The 16080-nt window shown below is 41.1% G+C and overlaps 1 protein-coding gene across 3 annotated transcripts; it reads left to right on the forward strand.

Moving 5' to 3' along the window:
* Nucleotides 1-703: 703 nt before the first annotated feature.
* Nucleotides 704-15037, forward strand: LOC102304642 (oocyte zinc finger protein XlCOF6). Of its 3 annotated transcripts, none has more exons than XM_042220578.1 (6): nucleotides 704-719; nucleotides 1955-2054; nucleotides 12404-12551; nucleotides 12649-12729; nucleotides 12814-12873; nucleotides 13759-15037. In XM_042220578.1, exons 3-6 carry the CDS (start codon nucleotides 12422-12424, stop codon nucleotides 15033-15035), a joined length of 1548 nt encoding a protein of 515 aa, XP_042076512.1. In that variant the 5' UTR covers nucleotides 704-719; nucleotides 1955-2054; nucleotides 12404-12421; the 3' UTR covers nucleotides 15036-15037. The 3 variants fall into 3 exon arrangements, with proteins under 3 accessions (XP_042076512.1, XP_042076513.1, XP_005921764.1); XM_005921702.3 differs by lacking the exons at nucleotides 704-719; nucleotides 1955-2054 and adding exons at nucleotides 4983-5666; nucleotides 10107-11309; XM_042220579.1 differs by lacking the exon at nucleotides 704-719 and having other exon boundaries at nucleotides 1899-2054.
* Nucleotides 15038-16080: the final 1043 nt, after the last annotated feature.

Consider the following 16080-nt stretch of genomic DNA (forward strand, 5'->3'; position numbering starts at 1 on the left):
AAGAAAGAAAGCGTATACTACCTACCTAGGTTACATACAGACCAAGTATGGACATAAAGAACATACTGGAGCATTTACCTGCTAAAGAGCCAGATATCCTCCATGTGGGGGTAAAGACCGAAAACAGAGCAAATATTGGAGATATGGTGTTCAGCTGGACAGAAATATAACACACAGCTGAATGATAATGTTTCCTCGTGCTGGACGTGGGTGCTAGTGATGTGATCAAGTACACTCAGACAGGCTTGTTTTGATTTCATGTTATAAAACACAAAAGATGAAACCTGCACTAAAATGTTTTATTTTATTGGATAAAAAGAGACAGGAAAAAGAATGAAACTGATTTACTCCGATGTGGGTTGTTAATGCCAGAAAGCTGATGAAAATATTATTTTCAAACCTTCTTGTTTGGCCTCTTTGTGCCAGTTAAGGTTTTCTGCAGTGAACTGAATTAAGATAATAAGACTTCCTGCACTCAGACGCAGGCTGAAAGAGTGGCTTTGTCAAAAAGAGGCAGACCAACAAACTCTTTGAATTGTTTTGGAGCAGGGACAGGCCTCATGCACAAATGGCACTATGTAAGCTCATAAAGCCCGATTTATAAAAGGAGAGAAAAGAGTCAGCCTCAGCCCACTGCTTCCTCCTGGCATTATGCAGAAAAAAGCTGCAGGGCAGCAGAGTCACCGGGTCACTACATGAGCAAGAGGACAGGCTACAAAGTAAGGCAGCGTGTCTTTGTTATTAATATGTATGAATGATTTCTGTGAATAATATACAATAAATAATGCTTTGATCCTTAATGATAATAAAGCTCTATATGTCAATATTTAAAAGGTGAGGTTGTCTTATAGGAGAGATTTTAGTAAACCAAAGCTTCATAGAAAATTATTATATCTTGTATTGCCTTGTCAACCTAATGAAAGACTTAACTGAGGGCTCTTTAAAATAAAATTATGAAAAGTGACATGGAGATCAGAAGTGTTTTTAAGCTGTAAATCTTAAGTTGCATTGAGCCCATTAACTCTCAGAATGCTTTTTGTAGCCTCATTAGCTTGTTGTTCTCGGACCCAGAAGCTACTGTAGTCTACCCTCCTGTCCAGAGTGTGGTTACATATCCTTCCTTCATAGGGAGTCAGAAACAACATTTAACTGGTGTTTATTGATAAATAAATGCATTAATAAAATATTAATATTTAGTTTATCTCAATTGTTTTGGGTGGGTCAGCAGTATTTAACTGTTAAGTGCACTAATTACTTGATTCAAAACGTATGATGTGTTCACCTGTGTTCAGCTGGACTGGCACTTTTAAATGGAATTAATTATTAATCATATAATACCAGATCAAACATAAAGCCTGTGGGCCAGAATCAGCCCGGCAAAGACTCCAATCCGGCCCACTTGAAAGCTTTGGAAAATGCCAAGAAATGCACAGATTTTGAACTTTAAGCTGTGTTTTTATAATGTGTACAGGTTTTCCTACTGATAAAGCCCTCCCTCAATTCCCATTCATGCTATCCTACTACAACAAATTAGTTAAGTAATAGATAAACAACTAAATGACAGAAAAGTTTTTCACTCCCCGTCACCACTACTACTACTATTGCTATGTTTTTTTTAAAATCTGTGAATTAAGAAAAACTTTATGTTTTATAAATACAGGACAGTGCGAGCAATGAGCTACCAGAACATTCTCTGTAATTTCACACATTCATCATGTAACTAAGACAGTGTTTAACATGCACTTCTTTTTCTTATATTAAGAAATCTCAGGGGCTAAATGTTTAGGAAATGTCATTCACTGGTCCATTCAAGATCAAAGTGAGCTGTCAAATGAGTTTGACATTCCTGATATAAACTCTTCTATGGCTTTTGACTTAAACACCATTAGAAGTGTAAGGGTGAGGAGCCAAGAGCATGTGTCAGGGGTGTGTGTGTCTGTGTTTGTCTGAGGAGGCTGGACTATAACTCCATAGCTTGTCAGAGAGTCTGTAAGAAAGAAGCTATGAAGAGTATGAAGATGTGCATCTGGAGCATCTGTGACTGACACTTTGCAGTAAGTGAAAAAGATTTTTTGAGAAAAATAGATTCTCTTTTTCCCCCCTTTGTTTCTGCATGTTTTATTTTTGGATTTACATGGTGAAATGATCATATAGTCGGGCGACCGTGGCTCAGGGGGTTGGGAAGCGTATCTGTAACCGGAAGGTCGCCGGTTCGATCCCTGGGCTCTCTGTCCTGGTCGTTGTGTCCTTGGGCAAGACACTTTACCTTACTTGCCTACTGGTGTTGGCCAGAGGGGCCGATGGCGCGATATGGCAGCCTCGCTTCTGTCAGTCTGCCCCAGGGCAGCTGTGGCTACAACCGTAGCTTACCTCCACCAGTGTGTGAGAGTGAATGAATAGTGGCATTGTAAAGCGCTTTGGGTGCCTTGAAAAGCGCTATATAAATCCAATCTATTATTAGCTCTATACAATATTTGATCATGTTATAGGTTTCAGTTCTTGTTCCATGTGCTTCAGCTACAATCTAAAATAATCTATGCTTAAATTAACCTCTGTCTGCAAAATAGGTCTGTGCATATGAGAGCTAAAACACATCTATTTTAGTATCTACAAATGCAAGTTTCACAACTTTTTGGGCTGCTGGGCAGACTGTGTTTCCCCTGAGACTTTCACACTAAAAAAAGGAATGTTATGTGCGATGGGGGGGACTGAGAAGACTGTACAGATAAGCCTGTCAAACAGGCTTTGGCAAACATAACTGAAAGGACAAACAGGCAGGCAAGAAGCTGTAAATATTAAGAACTGTTGCAGTACAAGAAAAGGAGCAGCCCTTTTGACTTGTCCAAGCACAGCCACCACTTATAACTGTGTTGTATCAAGACTTGTGAGAAAGAAAGAGAGAGAGAACAGAAAAATACATTTCAGGCATAATGAAGTCATTACACCTGCACTTTTCCCACTGAGGCACATCAAATTACCTCTTGTTAAACAAAAAGCCTTTGGCAAGTTGTGAAATTACACAAGACACTGGTGACTGACAGAGTGACAACAGGGTGTGTGCACAAAGGTATTTCACAGCACAAAGCTTCTAGTGTAATCTACTGCAGAAGAGACTATCCCTGCTGTTTAAGAAAGGAACAGTTCGATCCTTACTGGGATAAGGGGGCTACTTGTTAACTGCCAGTGACTTTTCGTTATTTGTGTAACCACAGTTCTCAGAATAGCATCTGTGTTTTTGGTAGGTCTTAAGAGCTTGAAAAGAAGGTGTAATGTGGTAGACTAACGTGCGTGTTACAGAAGGCAAAACACCTTTAACCTTTTAAAAGACATTTCAACTCTTATCCCAAAGGTTTTTTTTAGTTCTCAAACAAAAAGGTGGAGATTCCCAGGTATTTAAAACCTAGTGGGTGTTGTCACTTAGGGGGTGGTCAGTGACCCACTATCATCATGCATCATCATCTGTGTGAAAAAGGCGTGGGTCATTACCACCAAAGGTTTTGGGTGAAACCACTGTGATACTTTTCCCTGCTACATGTGACCTACTGAAGTGTTGTTTAAGTAGGTATGTAATATTTTTCCCTCTATTGTGGAAAACAGTTGTTCAGTACGAAATGCCTGTGAAGTGTAGCTGTTCAAACGTTGCCATATGTAAAAGCTACAGTGCAAAATATTGAAACATTTCCAGGACAGTACTTTTAATGCATTATTTTTATGATGCAGCTTTATAATCCCTGCCCCCCTCAACTTAAGAACTACCCCCAAGTGGCTCTTAATGTTACTGGATTTCAAAGAAAGGGTGCCTGAACAGCTGGCAGGACCACATCCCAAGATCATCAAATATGTAAAAAACTAAATCCAGCAGGGAGGCTCAAACGACTTATTGTAGTTACTGAAATTGTTATTCACACTGCTAACTGCTCAACTTATTCCAGCATACTGTTAAAGTTTGGCATGAACCTGAGCACATTGTGTTCACTTTTGAAAGTGAATGAGTGCAATTGAGAAAGAGCGGAGAATTTATAGCAAAAATGGTTTACGTGACATGAGAAAGTGGGATGAGTGACGGGTTTAAGATGCAGCTGTGGAATGCGGCCACAAGTTGTAAATCATTGCTAAATGGCTGAGGAGATTATTTAGTCACTGTTGGCACTGCGTGTCAAGCATCCTAACAGGCATACATACGCAGTTTTACTTTGTCTTCAAAGAAAGAAGAGAGGGCTTAACAAGATTCTGAGCACAAGCCTGTTCATGTGATATGCATGTAGTGTTTGATGTTTACCTTGAGGCTCAGACCAATATTAGAGTCAATGAATTTATTAACTTACCTGCAGGAAGTTGTGTTCACATAACCTGTGAACACAATGCATGTTTCTACTTATTGGTCTCTGTATGAGTCATTTAATAATTAAAATAGAAAAACAAACAAACAAAACACAAAAAAAACCCAGGCAGCATAATGCTAGCATGACTTTAAAATGTCAAAATGTATAAAAATGCTTGAAATGCTGTAATCCAGTGTATTATTTGTAGTAATTAAACTAAATACAATTAAATTCCTTACAATTTAAGCATTAAATTGAAAAAGCAAACATCCACAACAGTTTAAGTTGTTCAGATATTCTTTGGTTTCAAACATTTTCAGTGTAAAGGAAATGCCCTTTGTATATTCAGCTTTTACAGCTGGTTAAATCAAATAACTCTACCCTATAGGAGACCTTTGTATGAATTTTTCCTGCACAGAAAAAGTTTCGATTGATCTGTCCACCCATCATCTTTGCTCATCTGTTATCAGAATCATCAGAATCAGAATACTTTATTAATCTCGAAGGAAATTATAGGTTACAGCAGGCAGCACGCTGAATGGCCCATGCGCACTTACAAAGGAACCCTCTGACCAAACATACTTTACACAAACATTACATTGGGGAGACATGTCAGAGAGATAGGCTGATAGGAAAAAAGAACAACGAAAATACATAACATGAGGTGAGAGGAGCAGAAAAAAAAACTCCACTCAGACTGAGCTCCTAATGGGAGAACAGTTTGAGAACAAAAATTATCAGCTGGGTCATGGCAGCACCACCACTATATTTTAGATGCCACACTTCCCACGGGTATAATCGCTCAAACAGGTTCTCGGTCTACTGTTGGGTGTGCCCATTTCTGGGTATTCCCGGGTACCCCTCAGGGGCCCTGGAGCTCATGTGGGACCTCAAACAGTTACTAAGCAGCAACTTTGAAGAGGCTGAGGTGAGACTTGCCTTTCAAACAGCAATCAGCTGCAGCTGCCTGTGGAGACACACCTGTCTATCAAACTGACCACACCCCGAAATTTAAGTCTTAAAAATCCAAACAGTTGGAAAAAAATAATCACCCTGAGGGGACTGGGCGACTAAACCTCTTCACTACACCTTACTTGAATCCTGTAGGTGTGGGTGTCATACTGAAACAGGTGGGGCCCTGTGATTGGTCCATTCAAAGAATTGCTGCCTGTTTATTGGATAAAAAGATGACAGTAACTTCTTCAAACTCAACACCAACCTCTCCTTTCCCCTTCCTTCAACAATTGCACCTCCTTCTTCAACAATTAGGCTGCTTGGTCTGTAGGTAGACAAAACCTCAGTTTGCAGTTTAGTTTATCCTTAGTGAAAATTACACTTTAACTGGTGAGTGAACATTTTTGCCTTATTGCTGTGAATGTGGATGGTTGATTAGGTGGCTTTTTTTCAAGTTTTCGTGCTGTGCGAGTGGCCTTTCTTGGAAGTGGGAAGAGTCAGGGAGTCACACGGGACTGAAAGAAAGTTTTACAGTCTTTCAACTGCAATAGACACATTTATTGTGTAACAGGTATGCTGGGCAGATTTATGCTTGCACAATTTTCTTTTCCTTTTGTTTCCTTGTAATTAATTTTTTGTAAACTTGTTAGTTTTATGAATTCTGAATACAGAATGTCTATTTTAATTTTAAATCTACAGTTTTTATTGTCAAGTGTGTTTTATTTAGTTTTTTTTAAAAAACATTAAGAGTCTGTTCTTTTGACTTGCTCTATAATAATTGTGGTTTTTGAATCATTCTAATGCCAGAAAGAGTTAATCTGAATTATTTCTGTCAGGTTAGGTGTTTAGTGTCTGCCTAGGGCAGGGGTCGGCAACCTGCGGCTCCGGAGCTGCATGCGTCTCTTTAGTCCTTATAGTGCGGCTCTGCGTGGTTTTTGAAAATAAATTAGAAGTATTTCGCTGAAGTGTATTTTATTTATGTTAGTTCTTTTTAAACTTGTAGTTCTAAATTGGAAGATTATTGTTATATTGAAATCTAAAAATAAAATTATATTCTATTATTTTTTTCATCGCTCAAAATAAGCCCGTATACCCGCCGAAACGCCGTGCATTTATCGAGACTTTCAACCCAATTATGGATCTTCAGATCTACATTATATCAGCAGCTGTTCTCCACCGTGAACTATGTTAAAAACAAATACCGCTCACGCCTCACAGATGACAGCTTACAGTCCTGCGTAAAGATGAAAGTGACTTCGTACAGCCCCGATTTGCAGACGCTGTGCGCAGAGGTTCAGGAGCAGAAGTCCCATTGTAAACATATCACGGCAGACCCGACGATGTTTGCATGAACATGCTTTTTAGCATCTCTTTATTGACCACTTTTCACACACGGTTGCTGTACGCATACAGCCGGCTGTAGCTTTTCAGCTCACAGCCTGACACACACCAACACAACAGCAGAGATAGCATAGACGTAAAGGCGGCGAGGCGTGATTTCGGGTGCTGCTCTGGTGCGTCCGCCTCAAATGCAGCGGCGTTGCAGACCACACCCCGCCACACACATTAAGCAGGTAAAATACATATTTAGGCAGAATTTTGCAAATATCTATTTTTCATTTTGTAGCAGCATAGTGCTTTTTTTCCAATTATTTTTTTAAAAGTCAGGCTTCAAAAGCCCAAAGGAGATATAAGGGTGGCGGCTCACAGTTTTTGTTTGCTACATGGATCATTTTAGTTCACCTGGGTGTCTTTCCTTTTGTTATATTTCTTTAAGAGTTCAAAATGTGTTAATTACATAAATAAAATGTAATTTTCTCTGTAGCACTTCATGGATTTAAGCAACACACCTTAGTTGTTCACACAAAGCATAAAGGTAGAAAACAATATATACAGTGTTATTTTAGATGTCAAAAAGTATTTGCGGCTCCCAGTGTTTTCTTTTGCGTGGAAACCGGGTCCAAATGGCTCTTTCGGTGTTAAAGGTGGCTGACCCCTGGCCTAGGGGTTTTCTGCAGGAAGAAATCCTGCTGGTCTGGTGCAGTGCAAAGCACTAAATGTACAACTTTTTTTGTAAGTGGAAAATTGCAATAAAATCAAAGCCTGTAATACTCAAGTGTATATTAAAGATCTGCTATAACTCATTCACTTGGCCTTGCAAACTGGTCAATCTCCAGGAAGACACATCGCTGGATTTGTCTCCATGTGGAGTTTTTTTGCTTATTTGCAAGAGCCCATTTTCTGCAAGACATCTCATCATGACCAGATTAATGTGTACAGAATTTAACAGAAATGAGTACTTTAAAGAAAAAACGGAAAAAAGTTAATACTGTTTTGGGTCTACTGCATTTTTTGGGCTATAAGGCGCACTATAAATCCTTTTAATTTTCTCAACATCGACTGTGCATCTTATAATCCTGTGTGCCTTATGTATGAATTCCAGTTGTGTTTACTGACCTCGAACCGATTTTATCTGTCAAAAAATGTTGTAGTACGACTTTGGTAAGCTACGAAGCTGCACTGCTTGATGGATTGTTGGAGCCTCGTGGAGTAATCTGTGTCCAAAACTCCGTCCGCTTCAGGTCCCAAAGTCAAACGAACACTGAAGCATTACTGTCTGAATTCTTTCACCTTTAATAAAATGATCAGCATTGCTGCTTTACCAGATGTAACAAGTCTAACATCCAGGCATCCATGAAAACAGAATTTACTAAATTTAATGGAGTTAGAAGTTAGCAGGAAGTTAGCTCGCTAGTTTCCACCTAAACATGATACAGCATGTTCTGACTGAGGGATTTCTGAAAAAATTCAAACGTACAGCTCTGCTATCACTTCCAACATAAACGAAGACAGAAAACTAAACAGCAGTGATGCTTGTAGGGTTACTGAAGTTGGACTAGCTGGTATATAATGATGTATACCAATAGCGCACACAGGGAAGTAATCAGGGAATGAGAAACAGGAGGAAGACACAGCTGGGAGAAATTAGGCTAATGAGACAAGGGAGAAGTAAAACACGCTGACATGAGACATGAACTTTCAAAGTAAAACAGGAAACCAGAAACAATTCACAAAGATGCGGACTGAGAAACATGGACTTTACACAGAGGGACACACGAGCAGAGAAGACTAAGCACAGAACTAAACCTATACTAAACATGAGGGCAAGAGAACAAAACCTAAACCAGAATAATTAAAATAATCAACACAGGATAGCTAAAGAATCAGAACATAAATATAATGAACATAATCTAGAAAAACACCAAAATACAAGAAACCGAAAAAGCTGGTTCAAAATGACCCAGAACCGTGACACCTTGTGTATGAAAACAGACCCATTCATCGACGGTGCGCCTTATGATCCGAAAAATTCTTGCTGTGTAGACATGGTGAACAAAAGAGTTGCACCTCCTGACTTCAGGTTGAATGCAGGGGACATGCTATCCCTAATATTTAGACTGTGCCTTTGTCCCTCTAGTAATATATAAAAGGAGCAAATCGGTCACTAGAGACTGATTTCTTTACTTGAAGGCAGGAATTTCCATCATGAATGTTGCAGAAAACCCACTAAATCCACCAGGAAAAATTGAGGCTGACACTTGTCTTTTCCTGGGGGAGGATACCCAAACCATCGGATTAATGTGCCACCAAAGCCCTCACACCTGCTCACCTTAAGACACAAAGGGGCGATCGGTTACTGTCAGAGGAACACACTGTCATGTTAGGAATTCCTCAGGCCTCTGGAGTCGCTGTTAATCAGGGAAATGCCCCAAGTTAAATAGAGCATGGAAGCCTGTCAGGGGAAGGTGGACTGGAGTATCAGGAGAAAGACTACTAACCACACAGGGAGGCAGAGCAGTGGGGGATTTCTCCGGAGAAACGACTGATTTTCTGTGGCTGTGTGTGTCTCTGGCAAGATGATTTGGGCCACAAAGTTGAAATCACATTGCCAGAGATTACTGCACTGCTACGGAGTCTCCGACTGTTCCTGGAGGGCATGCATATACCTGTGTACTGGAGGTTCTTCAAGCAACCAGTCTGAAAGAGCTCATCCGAGGCACGGTCAGTGGATTGGTGCTAGCTGTGTCATGTGTACAGTGTCTGATTGGGTGCAGAGCTTAGTTGACTGCTGACCAGGGAGTCTTGAATATTTGTTCACAGTGGCTAAGTTCGTCACTCATACAGAGATGATCGGGATTTTTTTTTTAACTTGGCGAATGGCTCTATTGAAGACTGTTTTATGAGGACATTACACTCCTGCCATGTTTTGTTCATTATGTAGAATTTCACCTTGTGACTATCAGGGGTCACATGTGGAGTCTCTTTACCATCTTCACGATCCCCTGAGAAAACATCTGGCCTCCCCCTCGTGCTTTCTGAGCTGACAGCGGTTTGATCAAATACACTGGCTCAGTTCAGCAGGAACGAGAGTTTAGTCAGCGGGCATCATCTTAATGCCAGATGAGCAAATTTATCCACAAAGAATTGGAAGTGTTTGTTTTTCCAAATCTTCAGTTTGACATTTTGGTGTTTACCCTTTTCCTGAAAGGAGTCAATTTCCTTTTAACGACTTTTCTTTTCCCATGTCTGCAATTTGCCAGATTTTCTCTACCTGTGCCTTGTTCCCACCCGAAGTCTGGCCTGTCCCTCTCATGCCTTCATACATTGTGTGTGTGTGGGGGGGGGGGGGTTGTCTTGTTGTGTGTGGTGTTGTGTGTGTTGTGTGTGGGGGGGTTGTGTGTGTGTGTGTGTGTGGGGGGGGGCTGTGAGTACAGCAACTTTTGGTTATCAGTAAGTGCCAACAAATATCTTTATTCTTCTACCTGCCAGCCCTCTGTCTGCATTTTGGGTCACAAACAAGACATTTTTCCTGTACAAGTCACAAAATGACAATTTTCAAAACTGCTGGAGGGTCATGATGGAGCGATGGAGGACCTGCCGATTGCTTCACGACAGCGGAAATTTCAGTTGGAAGACCTGTGAAGTACCTCAACAAATGAAGCCACGAACATCCATAAAACAGCATGTTTTAAAGTATTAAGGCTATTTTTTTTCCATTTTTGAAGATCTGATTTCTTGTCTATACTTCCTGGATTTGGAGGGGAAAATGACATTTAAAAAATATTTCCCCATCAGAGGTACATTTGTAATGTGTACCACACTTAGTCTGGTGGGAAGGTTTGGTCAAATGGTGAAAAAACAAACACCTTGTATCTTTTCATGGCTTTTCTGGAAACAGTCCCCCGCTAAATCAGGTGAAGGTGTCTTAAACAGTGCAAAGTCATTTATGGTTTATGCCCTTTATGACCAGATTCTATTAAATGTAAAATTTCACTTTGTACTTGTGTAAGCACATTTAAAATTAACGTTGTTTTTCATTTTTGTACATAACTTTATAAACAGATTTTGCACAACTGCATTGTGTTAGGTTTATAGACTTATGGATTCTGGTCTAATCTGGGAAATTTAAAGACACATGACCTACTTGTTTTGTCAGTTTTGCTGTTGTCTGTTTGGATTGGGATGATGTTATTTTGTTCGTTTTATAAAGCATGAGCCAGTATATCCTCTGCAAAACGAGGTAATGAAACACCTTTTCTTAGTATTTAGAGGCTCGACCAGTTGAACACAAAAATCTAGTCTGTAAAGAAGTAGTACCGCTTTGTGGCCCATAGAGAGCAGCAGCGAAATGCATTTACTGTCTTTGGGAAATCAGTCGAAGAAGTAAAGAGAGGAAACAAACATGAGCTGCTGAACTTCAGCAGCAGAGGATGTCTGGTTTTATGAGTACTACAAACAAAGTCACAGTCAGACATGTTCAGGCTGGAAACATTTGAGAGTCAGTTGTCGTCTGTGATGGAGACTCTGGTGGAGGCGGCCGTGACAGAGCTCGGGAGACTTCTGGAGAGGAGCTCGGCTCCGGTTATGGCCGCTCAGCAGCGCTCAAATGCGGCTTCCGTAGTCGCCGTGAAGCGCGAGGATGAGGAGAGGGAGGTGACGCTACGCAGACAACTCCTTCACGAGGATGTCACGGTAACCCCGCGGTCACGCGCGCACGGGAAATGTGTGCGGTCTCACTGATGACAGGAAATTTACTTTCCACTAGTTCCACTTACCCTTCTTAGCTTAAGTGTACGGTGTCCTAAAACGTATACCGTATAAGTGGCACACATGAGCACTACGTCACCCAAAAGTCCAATCGTTTGTTTCCATGGCGACCACTCCAACAGAAATCCCATCTTAGAAGCTAATCATGAGTTAGCTTCTTCAGCCTGTCAGGGCAGATGAATGAATGAAACTTTGCTGCACATTTTGTTAAACTACAACGAACTACAAGCTCATGTTCACTCCATGGACAATTTATTAGTTACAGCTTACTAATAGTGGGTTGTAACCCATTTTCCCTGTAGAAATATCTTAATTCCTCATCGCATAGCTTCATGAAGTTGCTGGAAATATCCCTTAGAGTTTTTGGTCCGTGGTAACATGATGGCACATCATGATGGCACAACCTTTGGAAGGTGGTGGAATGGGAGACTCGCATGTCTCCCATTCCACCACCTTCCAAAGGTTCTCGATTGGATTGAGAGGTGGTGAATGTTGAGGCCATTTGAGTAAATGGCAAATGGCCTGCATTTATATAGCGCTTTACTAGTCCCTAAGGACCCCAAAGCGCTTTACATACCCAGTCATCCACCCATTCACACACACACATTCACACACTGGTGATGGCAAGCTACATTGTAACCACAGCCACCCTGGGGCGCACTGACAGTGTACTGACAGTACAGTGAACTCATGCTCAGAGATGCTCTTCTGCACACATTAGTTGTAAAAAGTGGTTATTTGAGCAACGGTTACCGTCCTATCCTGCCCATCCTCCTAGAGATGGTCATGTGCAAAACCCCAGTAGATCAGCATTTTCTTAAGTACTCAGGCCAGCCTGTGTGGCACCAACAACCTTGCAGCTCTGCTTAAATCACCTTTCTTCCTAATTCTGCTGATCTGTTTGAACTTCAGCAGATCGTATTCATCATATCTAAATCCCTAACTTTAATGCAATACTGTTATGTGATTGGCTGACTATATATTTGCAATATCATTCTGTCTTTCCTGTGATTGTACAGAACCAGTTTGCTTCCCTGATGAAAAAGTGGGCTGAAGTTGCTGTGGAGAAAATCTCCTTAATTTTCAGTGTGTCCATGAGTGACGCCAGAGATGCTCCTGCTTCAGAGAAACCCAGAGCAGGGCAGATCGATACTGGGGGCAGAAAAAGTAAATAAGCTGATGGTTTATGAGGCTTTCAATGTTCTCACTCTGGGATTTCTTTGTATATTAAACTAGGCTTTTAACTTTTGTTGTGTAAAAACAGAATCTGTGTCCAGAAAGAGAAATAACATGCAAGGATCGCAACCAGCAACAAGACAGATGAGTGATCACTTATACTGTAGAGGTATTCAGCCAGTAACCAATAAAAAACCCCACTTTTTTTAAATTAAATTTTGAAAACAGTTTGGAATTTTTTGTGTGTTTTCAGAGGAGGAACAGATCGAACAGTCAACAGATGAAGCTGACCCAGAATCTGTGCCAGAACCTGGTAACTATGTTTTCTTTACAAGTTACTGCAGCTGTTTTTATACACTCTTTACTATTTTAGGGCTCAAATAAAATGAAAAGAATATAAAATAATTTTAAAAATGCACATTTTTAATATTTTGTGGACAATCCTGAAATCTGGAGCCCTCGGACATCATCAGATAATGAGTTTCCTCCTTTGTGAGGCTTTATCAGGCCTCTACTTGAGCAGTCTTCAGGTGTCAGTCATTGTGTTTTTTTCCTGCTCTTTAGTTTTCAGCAAGTGGAAAAAGCCACTGGGCTCAGAGAAGGTTGAATCACTTAGCCACTGCAAAATATTCCGCATCTTTACATTTCAATAGGTTCCGTCTTGTTCTCACAATGTTTTGGGCTATTTTCCATCTGCTTTGTGAAGCAATATCCAGTTAGTTTTGCTGTGCTCAGAAGAATCTGGCGTATGATTTTTGATATTCATACTTTCTTTTACCTTCTTTATTTATGAAGCTTTAATGAAGAACTGCTCATGCTTGACCGTAAAACAACTGACTGAATTATGACTTTGTATTTGAGTCCCTGAAAACAGGACTGTGCAGTAATTATGGCTTTATTTTTCCAATATTTACGTTATAAAAATGCAAGCATTATCAGAACTTTAAGCACATAATCATGATGTAACTGCGATCTAACATATGTGTAGCACACAACTGTAATAGCAAAACTAGCTGCAGTGTCCAGATAAATGAATCAAGTTATACATTTAAACACAGTGGGATCCTCTGTTTAGGAGTTTGACTTTTTATAACAGCAGTATTACTGAAGTAGCATGTTTGCAGTGTGGCATTAAAGTCTTTGAAATGGATAGGTTGGTGTTACTCTCTTGTTAGTTCTAGTGTTGTTTTTGTTTCAGCTGATCCAGCATCACATGAGGAAAATAGCTCTGAAGTCCTCTCTGAACCTGAAGTCACAATAGCAGATCCTGAACTAGCCTCCAGTGTCATTGAGGAAAATGGCGTCCAAAAAGACACTGAGCATGAATGCACTGCTGTAAAAATCGGAAGGAAGCATCCCACCAAGGACTTCACATGTCCTACGTGTGGCAAAGCATTTGCTCTGAAGTGTTTGATGAACAGACACTGCCTGACTCACTCCAAGCCTCACCTTTGCTCTGAGTGCGGCAAGCGCTTTGCCGGACTCCGTGGGCTCATTGCACATTCGAGAAAGCACACCGGGGAGAAGCTTTACAAATGCTCCAAGTGCGGAACGGAATTTGCGTACAAATCGACCTTCCACAGGCACATGCGTCAGCACAACCTAAACAAACCGATCACCCACACGTGCTCGCTGTGCGAGGAGCAGTTCACGGGGAAACAGGCGTTTCAGCGACACATTTGTTGCGCGTTGAAGAAGACATTTGTTTGCTCACTTTGCCCAGAGACCTTCGAGTGCAGGCAGAGCTTGGACGATCATGAGAATCTTCATTCAGGAAACAGAGATTTCGACTGCAAAATGTGCAGCAAGACCTTCTTCTCGTCTGCATCTTTGGCCGCTCACCGAGTTACCCACACACAAAAGGAAAACTGCGAGGTGCTCAGCCTCGGTTTCAGTGACACGAGCAAAAACGCCGGAGAAAAGCTTTTCACCTGCGAGGTGTGTGGCAAAGGATGCAGTCACAGGAGCGCCCTGAAGCATCACATGCTGACCCACACGGGCGAGAGGCCATACGTCTGCGAGACCTGCGGCAAACGCTGTGGACACGCCAGTGCACTTCAGAACCACATGAGGATCCACACGGGCAAGAAACCAGGAGAGAAGCCCGTCTGCAACGTGTGCGGCAAGAAATTCCGCTGCATGGTCAATCTCAAGTATCACACGAGTGTGCACACGGGGGAAAGGCCGTACGCCTGCGATCAGTGCGACAAGAGATTCAGCAACCCGAGCAATCTGAAGATGCACATGATGACGCACTCAGAGGAAAAGATGCACAGCTGCAGCATCTGTGGCAGGAAGTTCACGCAGCTCTACAGCCTGAAGCTGCACAGGCAGGTGCACGCGGGAGAACGGCCATATCACTGCGTCGTCTGTGGGAAAACTTTCATAACCAACAGCGTGTTCAGGACCCATCAGAAAGTTCACCTGCAGGAGGCAGGACAGGGGCAGACTGGAAAAACTGCAGTGAAAATCTAAAACGCTCTGTGAGGTCACTTCTTGTACTGGTTATTGGTTTAAACTCTTTCTAATGGCCAGCAGGGGGCAACTCCTCTGGTTGTAGGAAGCCATCCAGTTTAATAGGAGTTTAATAGTTTCAGGTCATACTGAATAAAGCATGAACCTACTTCTGTTAAATACGGTCATTATTAGAGTCAGAAAGGATGATAATCTAGGACATGTTCTTGAGATGATGTTCCGAAAAGGACAAAGAAAAGAATTGCAATGACTGACCAGCTCAGAGACAGTTGGCACAAAGGTCACCTGATCAGAGTAGTAACGATAAAAGTGAGAATGAGGAGAGTTTGACGGTATCGAAGTGGCAAACAACCTAAACAGAAGAGAGCAGGTAAATGAGAGATCAAGTCAAAGTTTCATCACTGATTGATGACACAGATGCTTCACCAGAAGGACTGTGTTAGAGAACCTAACAAAGGTTGGTGGGGTTAAAGTTAACTCTTAAACTTGGGCATGACGATTTTGGTGAAAATACTTTTACTGTATAATTAAATGAAAGCTTATATTCACAAATGAAGCAATTTGATTTCTGTCTGTGTACAGAGAATCATTAAAGTACCCACTTTGTTCAAATTAACTTCTTCAAAGTTAAACATTTTTTAACGAGTGGTACGTCTTCATTAGCAGCTGCTGACTCTAAGTTTCCTTTTAAAGCAGAGCTCGCTCTCAGTTTAATATATTTTTTTCACTCGATCGGTTTTACTGGAATTACACGAATTACTTACATGTTGGTAATTTCCTTTGTCATTAAACAAAGGAGGAAGTAAATGGGGAAAATAAAGAAAGCAGATAACTGAAGCTAATTAGCACTTCTTCATTGTGCCTGAAACCTTATAAAAAAACTATCAGGAAGATACACAAGCCTGAGGGGGAGTCTTGACATTTGGTGGCTTTTAACTCAATAATAGTTACACTTCAGTTTTTTAGTTTCAGTTTTTTGTGCTGTTGTGAAATTTTCCTCACAGTCCACTGTTAGTGGTATTATAATAAGTGGAAGTGATCCAAG

This window comes from Haplochromis burtoni, unplaced genomic scaffold (assembly GCF_018398535.1).
Source record: "Haplochromis burtoni strain Fernald_Lab_line unplaced genomic scaffold, NCSU_Asbu1 Contig_51, whole genome shotgun sequence".
In the NCBI taxonomy this organism is placed as follows: Eukaryota; Metazoa; Chordata; class Actinopteri; order Cichliformes; family Cichlidae; genus Haplochromis; species Haplochromis burtoni.

Excerpts from the sequence above, each read along its gene's own strand:
- LOC102304642 (XM_005921702.3), top strand. The coding sequence starts at position 11,091 with ATGTTCAGGCTGGAAACATTTGAGAGTCAGTTGTCGTCTGTGATGGAG. Across the intron at positions 12,552-12,648 it reads CGATACTGGGGGCAGAAAAA|AATCTGTGTCCAGAAAGAGA; the intron begins GTAAATAAGCTG and ends GTGTAAAAACAG. Across the intron at positions 12,730-12,813 it reads TGATCACTTATACTGTAGAG|AGGAGGAACAGATCGAACAG; the intron begins GTATTCAGCCAG and ends GTGTGTTTTCAG.